The sequence below is a fragment of the Schistocerca piceifrons genome, chromosome 3, assembly GCF_021461385.2.
Source record: "Schistocerca piceifrons isolate TAMUIC-IGC-003096 chromosome 3, iqSchPice1.1, whole genome shotgun sequence".
NCBI classification, from domain to species: domain Eukaryota; kingdom Metazoa; phylum Arthropoda; class Insecta; order Orthoptera; family Acrididae; genus Schistocerca; species Schistocerca piceifrons.
In genome coordinates this window covers 127,850,129-127,860,107 of record NC_060140.1, presented here as the reverse complement: position 1 = coordinate 127,860,107, position 9,979 = coordinate 127,850,129, and the positions used below count along the sequence as shown (strand labels likewise).

The 9,979-nt window shown below is 40.6% G+C and overlaps 1 protein-coding gene across 1 annotated transcript; it reads right to left on the bottom strand.

Annotated features, from left to right (window-relative positions):
- Positions 1 to 6,288: 6,288 nt before the first annotated feature.
- On the bottom strand, positions 6,289 to 6,741 carry LOC124788458 (PHD finger protein ALFIN-LIKE 7-like). Its single transcript, XM_047255729.1, has one exon. The coding sequence runs from the start codon at positions 6,739 to 6,741 to the stop codon at positions 6,289 to 6,291; it is 453 nt and encodes a 150-aa protein (XP_047111685.1).
- Between the last annotated feature and the right edge of the window lie 3,238 nt (positions 6,742 to 9,979).

Genomic DNA, 9,979 nt, shown 5'->3' with positions numbered 1-9,979 from the left:
CTTAATTATCAGGGTAGTTTCCCTCATTGTTCCTGTGTTGAGGTTCAACTGTTTTCGGTTGGGCTCTTCTCTTTCCAAACAGCGTACCGCTGGACTGCGCATAATCGACCCAGAGTCTCGCTTTCTTAAAAAGTACGAGCTGTGGTTGACCTACATGAAAAGAGCGCGGGAGTGTAGCGAACGCTCCACTGACTTATCCGTCGAGTTTCTCCAGTAGCCTCCAGTTAGAAAAAGACCATAGTGTCCTTTGTGACTGATCAGCTAAAACACCCATGCGTAGTCAACACGGTTTCGGCTTTTTAAATAGTTGGCAGAGTACTGTCGCTGTGACCGGGTGGTGAGTATGACGTGCTCTCATGATTCCTCTAGTTTAAGATCATTTTATGTTAGGATTGGCTCAGCGTCTTCGTAATCCACTGTATATGTCTTCTGACTTCATTAAATTTAATCTTCAAGCACTCTATTACTCTTCTTAACGTATTTCGAACGTACTCTTCATAAGACAAGTGTTTTGTCTGCAAGTTGCGATTTCAATCTTATGTGCCAAATTAAATCAGAATATTTCAGTCTGTTAAAACGAATAATCAGGATAACTGCTAAGATGGTTGTGTGGACTTTGAAATTTTCATGTTATCGCGGAGTGCTTACGAAGTGACGGTTCAGATTATAGTTTTGGAGTTTCTTGATCATCATCCATACGGGCATAACATCAGTAATCATCAGTCGACCTTAATGAAGTCTCCACTCTGCAGTAGAGTTTGCTCTGATATGAAACTTCTTGGCAGAATAGAACTGTCTGTTGGATCAGTGCGGCACACAGTTTTAATCTGCCAGGAAGTTTCATCTGTGAACGTGTCGCAATTACTAGAACTCCTTCCAACATGTTGAGCTTAGTTTCAGCAACCAATTGTGCTGTGACCAGATTACGTATTATGCATGTTCCTTCCTCTGGTAATCATCTTGTCAAACAGGTGTGGATGTTGAATAATACTAGCACATAGCATTTTCAGATCCATCCATGAACTCATTCCTGCTGACGATAAAGTGTATGAACTACATTGATAAATCGGTATTCTGTTCTGATTCATGATGAGTTAGTTCAGAAAGGCAATTTAGAGATATAAAGATGTCAAAATCCACAAAGAAGGTATTTCAGCTTTCGTTGTATCCCTCACACGCATGCTGCTATCTTCGTACATCTTCCGTATTCTCACTTGTAATGATTAATGTTGCCTGAGAAATGAATAGAGAAATTTGCCTCCATTCGTTGACCCGTCGTGTGAAATCGTAACCTAAAATTACGCTCCGCTTTTGATACCATTTAATGGCCCGTGTTCCTTGATCTATTTCACGTGACATTGCACGTCACTGGAAGCAGGAAGTAGAAAAGGCTTGGCAGCTTTCCAAAAGAACTACCATAGAATCATACGTCCGCGCTATATGGCAAACTGGGCACGTAACGTGCTCGGCCAGGATTTATTTCTTCGTATAGCCACCATGAGAAGTAACATTGTATTTCGGAACACCTAAGAGAAGACTTCTTAATGAAAGGAAACCAAGTAACAGCAAGCGTTTGGTATGAACGAGACAGGACAAAGACTGAGTTATGCAATAAATTTCAACTAGTAATAGCGAAATACACTGTTTAAAAATCATGCGAGGAGGAGACATGTTTGGGTACATCCAGCTGGATATCATCATTCTTATTAAAATTTTGCGTCGATGAGGAGTAGGCTTAAGCTTAAACTAATCGTACAGAAGAATAACTGTGTAAAGAAGTGCCATATTGTAGTACGGAGGAATGATGCGACGCTTTCGCAGATCTATAGTGCTGTAAGTACTGCAACAATGAAGATTGCAATATGTAATTTAGTTGGAGAGGGAACACCTCTAAAATTGGCCGTCACGGGATTTGGACATACAAGCTTAGGTGCAAGGAAAGTTGCATCAAAGAGACCGTGAATAACAGAAGAAATACTTCAACTGTTCGGTGGAGGAAGGAGGTACACAAATGTTCAAGGAAGGAATCAATTCAACTATGTAAGTTAATCAGGAATGAATGCAGATGCCTACAAGGAATCCAAAGCAAAACAGTTGCCAGAAAAACACAGGGAATCGAAGAAGAATTGGTCTTCAGAAGAACTGACTCAACACATATAAAAGTCAATACGACCTTCGTTAAAATTCAGTGCAAAGGCAACATCAAGTGTGCAAAACGAGTACCACTGTTAAGCGCAGAGGAAAGAGTAGATAGGAGGAAAGAGTATATTAAAGGCTCGTACAAGGCGGGAACTGTCTGTAAACTTGATAGAAGAAACAGCGGTCCCTGTGGATGACACAGGGGATCCAATATTTGAGTCTAACAGAGCTCTGAAAACTGGCGATCATATAATATGGAAGGAATAGATAAGACGCCTTCGCAATTTATAAAATAGTTAGTGACATATTCCTTGACTTCCGGAAAGCGTTTAACGCTGTGCCCCACTGCAGACTCCTAACTAAGGTAGGAGCATATGGGATTGTTTCCCAAATACGTGAGTGCCTCGAAGACTTCTTAAGTAATAGAACCCAATACGTTGTCCTCGATAGTGAGTGTTCATTGGAGGTGAGGGTATCATCTGGAGTGCCCCAGGGAAGTGTGGTAGGCCCGCTGTTATTTTCTATCTACATAAATGATCTTTTGGATAGGGTGGATAGCAATGTGTGGCTGTTTGCTGATGATGCTGTGGTGTACGGGAAGGTGTGGTCGTTGAGTGACTGTAGGAGGATACAAGATGACTTGGACAGGATTTGTGATTGGTGTACAGAATGGCAGCTAGCTCTAAATATAGATAAATGTAGATTAATGCAGATGAATAGGAAGAATCCCGTAATGTTTCAAAAATGGTTCAAATGGCTCTGAGCACTATGGGACTTAACTTCTGAGGTCATCAGTTCCATAGAACTTAGAACTACTTAAACCTAACCGACCTAAGGACATCACACACATCCATGCCCGAGGCAGGATTCGAACCTGCGAGCGTAGCGGTCACGCGGTTCCAGACTGAAGCGCCTGGAACGGCACGGCCACATCGGCCGGCCCCGTAATGTTTGAATACTCCATTAGTAGTGTAGCGCTTGAAACAGTCACGTCGATTAGATATTTGGGCGTAACATTGCAGAGCGATATGAAGTGCGACAAGCATGTAATGGCAGTTGTGGGGAAGGCGGATAGTCGTCTTCGGTTCTTTGTTAGAATTTTGGGAACATGTGATTCTTGAGTACTGCTCGAGCGTTTGGGATCCCTATCAGGTCGGATTGAGGGAGGACACAGAAGCAATTCAGAGGCGGGCTGCTAGATTTGTTACTGGTAGGTTTGATCATCACGGGAGTGTTACGGAAATGCTTCAGGAACTCGGGTGGGCGGCTCTAGAGGAAAGGAGGCGTTCTTTTCGTGAATCGCTACTGAGGAAATTTAGAGAACCAGTATTTGAGGCTGACTGCAGTACAATTTTACTGCCGCCAACTTACATTTCGCGGAAAGACCATAAAGATAAGATGAGAGAGATTAGGGCTCGTACAGAGGCATTTAGGCAGTCATTTTTCCCTCGTTCTGTTTGCGAGTGGAACAGCGAGAGAAGATGCTAGTTGTGGTACGAGGTACCCTCCGCCACGCACCGTATGGTGGATTGCGGAGTATGTATGTAGATGCCTCATTATAAAGCCGAAAAAGCATATAGTACCACGAGATACATATTAGACTCAGGCATAAAATTTAATGTAAACTGTGATATATGCTTACTCTTTACTAAAGAAAAAGTGAACCGTGTTCTCTAGCTATTCGTGTGCTAGAAGTGGGATTTCCTTTAAGAATAAAGATACTAAAGTTATGCATTTATAATTTTTTCAGTATAAATAACCTTAGCCAACAGTTACCTGAGGTAAATAAGTCGCTAGCAACAAATGGACAAGAATGTTTTCTAATTTTTAATAAGGAAATCATGGATAGTGCAGAAAAGTTGAAATCGATTTTGGAATCCAATTTAAAAAACTTAAGTATGCTTTCGATGAACGTGACATATCTGAGAAGTAAGGAAGAGTGTTTAACATGGACGGACGAGGAATGCAGATTAAATTTGCACAAGAGGCTAAGTGTACTTTCTACTAAATAGAGGCACTCTCAGAGTTCATATCATTGGCAGTGAGCACGGTGAAAGTGTAACAGTAGTGCTTTGAGAAATCATCCTATTATAATATTTAAAGGGAATCTAGAAAATACTGACTAGCCAGCAGGCTCAGATTTCTGCACGACCCAAAAGGGGTCCAAGGCTACAAAGATTTTTGTTTAGAAAACCGATTATTTTGTGTACCATAAACATGCTGGTGTGTTGTGCACTACATTATGGTAGAGGTAACAGACGCTTGGATTATGACACTGTGGAGATGACTGAGACGTATGACGTTGTTTTCCAATCCTTACCATCGAATACCACTCATTAACTGCAGCCGCTTGATAAGACAGTGATTTTTTCGTTTGAACCTCACTGGGATAAAGACATAAGGATTTACTGGCACAGTCATGGCGAGAGTTCGCTTGCCAAACAATGCTTTGTAAACATATTCACAGAAAATTGGGGAAAATCTACGACCATCTCCAACGCCAGCTCTGTAGCTTGGCCCATCAAGTAAGTCAATAAGGGATCCTGCGAAGTCTAGAGATGAAATGATTCAATTACAAATCCACTAGAAGTGCACTTCTTTGCCTTTAATCATAGTTAGCCTTATAGAGGAAGACACCAATAATTCAAACAGAGATGCTGATGATTAAGATACTGTTGCGAATATACTTTCTGAGCTACTTCCAACTACAAACAGAAAATAACTAAGATGTCCAATAGAAAACCACTAACCACAGGAAAGATGTTTCGAAGAAGTTATGATTTTATAAGTATTATCCAACGACTGTACCCCAAGTTTATTTGGACCTTTCGCTGTCACTCTTGAATATTGCTACATTAACGAAGAAAAACATCAAATAATCTTTGTTTTATAAGAAGGATGCAGCAAAAAGTATGTCTGTGCATCTCTTGTAGTGATTAAATTTATGAACAAAGTGACTGATTTTTCCAACTAGAGGTGATAGTTTAATTTCAATTAATGTAATAACCCAGAATGAAATTTTCACTCTACAGCGGAGTGTGCGCTGATATGAAACTTCCTGACAGATTAAAACTGTGTGCCGGACCGAGACACGAACTCGGGACCTTTGCCTTTCGCGGGCAAGTACGAGGTACTGGCGGAATTAAAGCTGTGGGGACGGGGCATGAGTCTTACTTGGGTAGCTCAGTTGGTAGATCACTTGCCTGCGGAAGGCAAAGGTCCCGAGTTCTAGTCTCGGTCCGGCACACACTTCTAATCTGCCAGGAAATTTGAGTGTAATAATCATTTAAAATGGACATCCTATGAACAAAATACGCTCGTTAACTCAATTCAAGTTTCTAAATTTTCGACAGTATTTTATTTGGAATAAATGTTCAGTTTGTGGCGAAACACGTACAGTGAGCAAACACAAATAAATGGAGATGGGAATAAAGTTCAGAGAGAAGAAATAAAAATTTGAGGTTTGCTGATTACGTGGTAATTCTGTCAGGGAAGGACTGGAAACAGCAGATGAACGGAGTCGACAGTGTCTTTAGAGGAGGATATAAGACGAATATAAACAAAAGCGACACAAGGGTAATGGGATGTAGTTTAAATAATTTTGATGCTGAAGGATTTAGATTAGAAATAAAAACATTGAAAGTAGTAGCCAAGTTTTTCTATTTGGACAGTAAAATAATTGAAGGTGACCCAAATAGACCGGATACAAAACCTGTAGGGGTTACCGGGGCACGTTTGCCATATTAAAAAGAAAGTTTTATTAATTTTTTGCATATTTAGATTTATGCAGTTATTGCTAAATATTTAGAGAAGTCTCACTGAATCTGGCTCATAATTATTAACCTTGAAAATATGAGTTAAAAAATTTAAAAAAATTAATTACTGGACATATGTCAAGTGGGCCAATCAGCCCCTACCTCGGGGTAAGTTGGCCCAGAGGCTGGGGCACGTTGACCCATGTAATATTTTGATAAGTTAAACTAGTATAACTTTAGGATATCAAAATAAAGCGAATAGTTATCAAGAAACATACTTTAATGAACATCAAATCAAGTTGAATATTGAGTTAAATGCTTGACATTTTATTATGACAATGGGAAAGCCTAAAATTATTTGGAATTATAGTGTCTTAATACAAACCAATCAACATTAATCACTGTCCTCATCCAAAGGAACAGCACAGTTATAACACTCATAAAATAGTCCACGGATTTCGTTTTTCACGCAAGTCTGATGAGCCCAACGCTTGCAGTTTGTGCACTGAATCCATTGTGCTCCAGGTTGACTGTTTGAAAAAGGCTTGAGACACCTTAGGCACAGTGAATCTTCATCTTCCTCATCGTCATCATCTTCATCATCATCTTCTTCCATTGGCTTCTTATTGCGTTTTAGGCCTACTGCAGTTGATTTAGTTAATTTCATTCTACCATTGCTCCTACTTTCTTTCTGAAATAGTGCTTTTTTAGCATGTGATTTAAGTTTTCTTTCCAATTCTTTCGCCTTCTTTTCTTTTGAACCATTTTGTTCTTCCTCGAGGGCTTTTTTTTTTACTGGAGTGTCTATGACTATGGCAGAAACTCTTTTCCTTTTCCCTGCACCCATACTTTTTCTGGGCTCTGCTTCTTCGAAAGGTCTGACCTCTTCTGGAGTTGGAAACGGTCTTACGTTTATCTCAGCTCGAGTTGATGCACTGTTTTCAGTGTTTGGGTCTGGCCTATCCGAAGTGTAGCAAGGCATAAAATCACTGTCAGCAAAAATATTTTTGTTAAAGGGATTGATCTGCTGGTTATGTTATTGGGAGTTGCAGCATTTGGAAGCGCTATTCGCACTATAGATGGGATGTCGTAAATAGTCATAGGCCGTTTACTATTGGTAACCCATGCATCACATGCTGAGTTCACGAACTTTTTAAAAGGCCTATAAACACTTCTGTCTAAAGGCTGCAGCTTGTGGCTACAATGCGCTGGAAAAGAGAGAAAGGTGATTCCATTATCTTTACAATAATCAAGAACTTCAGAGTCGAGATGTGACGGTGACCAACTTTAAACAGAACTTGATTAATTTTCACACACATTTATTAAAATAATAAGCATAAAAATTACATAACTTGGTTCTGGATGCTATTTACAATTGACAATCTGAAGTTCCTTTGGTTGGGTACGTTAATCTTATTCTCACATATATCTCTGATGCTTGACAAAAGTGTCTATACATTTATCTTCATGGCTATGTACAGGAATATGGTAATCTTATTAGGCGCAGACTGAAACTTGACTATAGACTGGTACAGACTGGTGCAGACTAATGCAGACTAATCGGAGGTCTGTACACTCGTTATAATACCTCTCGCGTTCAGGTATCACTGCTCGAGTGTGATCCGCGAGGAGAAAAGTTTCTACGTTAGCAGCAATCTCATTGCCTGCGTTACATATTAATACGCCGATCGATGGAAGCAGAATTTGGTCCATGGCAGCGCCATCTAGTAGTGCGGAGACGGACGAGCGCTGCGCCTGCGCTGTTGTGCTTAGCGGTGCGCGTTCTAGTGGGAAAGTTGTGTACGCGATGACTACGCGGAACTATGCACACAACACTTGTAATCCAGCGCATGTAAGCTCTATGAAAGACATGTAATACAGTGTTAACCAGACATGTGATTTTTAAGTAGAAATTTAATTGATAAACCTACAGTCCCCACCTTAATCGAAAGTAATTTACATAGCGTGACAGCAGGAAACTGGGACCATAAGAAAAAATGCTGCAAACGGCAAGAAAATGAACATCCCTTTAGCAACTTCAGGGGGTGAAAAACGCTGTCCTGGCGCGGACCTACCTCAGCAGTTTACAGCAAAACGGAAAACTAATGCCAATGGTAATATTTCACTGGCGTATGGACCTCGGCTTACGAAACTAACTATTTTGCTCAGCAACAAATCCGTGTGGGAATGTAAATAATTAATATTTTTTATATCATAATGGAAGGGTTTCCAAAAAGTATGTGTGTGTCGAACTACGCAGGTCGTACGATCTGTAGTTATACTTCTACCGCACAGCTAGTGTTGCGTGTGTGATACCTGTGGTGTCACCGCCAGACTCCACACTTGCTAGGTGGTAGCTTTTAAATCGGCCGCGGTCCATTAGTATACGACGGACCCGCGTGTCGCCACTGTCAGTAATTGCAGACCGAGCGCCGCCACACGGCAGATCTAGAGAGACGTACTGGCACTCGCCCCAGTTGTACAGCCGACGTTGCTAGCCATGGTTCACTGAGAATTACGCTCTCAATTGCCGAGACGATAGTTAGCATAGCCTTCAGCTAAGTCAATTTCTACGACCTAGCAAGGCGCCATTTATCCTTTGCTATGTATCTAATGATGCATATACTGTATCAACAAGACCAATGTTCACCAATTGTGGATTAAAGTTAAGTATTCCAGCAGCTACGTACTTTTCTTTATAGAATTCATTACGTATCCTGTTTCAGACCTCACGCCATCCTGCGCGAGCTTATAGCGTGCATTTCGGCTTCCTCAAACAACACGGTGTTGGCACTTCTGCCGACACTTCAATACCAAACCTGAAGTTCATTCAACTTGAAGACGAAGGCAATTCCTCGTAACAAATAGCTCATCTCCACTCTAATGATGTCACATAATTTGGTTACAAACGTTTTGGAAGATAAAAGTATTGGAGCTGTCTCTTTCGGTACCTTCAGAATTTCTCTCTCCAGAAATGAGTTATTAAAATCTAGTAAGATGCCCTGCTTAGAATCAACGTCATTATTGGCTTGCTTCTCTTATGAAACTGAGGTCTGCAAACAGCTCAATGCAGAAAAAATGAAAGAATCCTTATTATTGTCCTGAAATTCTTACAGGTTTGCCACCTTCACCAAAAGCACACATAAAACATTTATCAGCAACTCTTTTGTAGAAGTAATGTTCATTGCTCTGTATCTTACGGGTGGACTGTACTCCGGTACAAAATAGAACACACAGCACGTTTTCTTGAGTCATTGTGTTATGAGACATAACAATCTGCTGCTTATTAATAGTTGTACTTGTAATTCTTGTAACAAAATATTACTTTTAGCAAATACAGGTAAACAGGATGTACTTAGTTGGCCCAAATACTAGATAATCATGTGACAGTAAATTTGAATCGACAAAATGCATCAGCCTCTACACACAGGTTGAATTTTGTGTGCCATCTTTTAGAGTTTATTCATTTCATTTTGTCTATGATATATTCCGTTAGAACAAAGCAGTTGGATGAATCATCCCATGATACACACTCTGTTCTTCTCTAATGAAAGGACGTAAATATCCATCATGCATTACGTTGTAGTCCTCTTTAGTTGATTTTGCAGGCCTCGTCATCTGTTCCAGGCGCAGTATTCTAATGTTGCTCTAGCTCACAGACCACCTAGTTATTGAGCAGACAGGCATTTCCCTCCAAATGGCGTCGTTAATCTGAATAGACGCAGAATGTGAAGCTGTGGTGCAACAACGAGAAGCATCGATTGAATACATACACCAAAAAAAGTTTGACATCACCTCGGTTCCGAGAGTTCCAGAACTGGTACTGAAAATTAGTATAGATATCAACATAAACACCATTTCCGCTGTTTTTATTGCTCATGAAAATCGCACATTCCATTTTATACCACCATACAGCGAGACCTTCAGAGGTGGTGGTCCAGATTTCTGTACACACCAGTACCTCTACTACCCAGTACCATGTCCTCTAGCTTTGATTCACGCCTGTATTCGTCGTGGCATACTATCCATTGTCCGACTCCTCAACGACGATTCAGCATAGATTCCTCAGTGTGGTTGGTGGCTCA

Bases quoted from the DNA above. Each gene is read 5' to 3' on its own strand.
- LOC124788458 (XM_047255729.1), bottom strand. From the start codon at position 6,741: ATGGGTGCAGGGAAAAGGAAAAGAGTTTCTGCCATAGTCATAGACACT.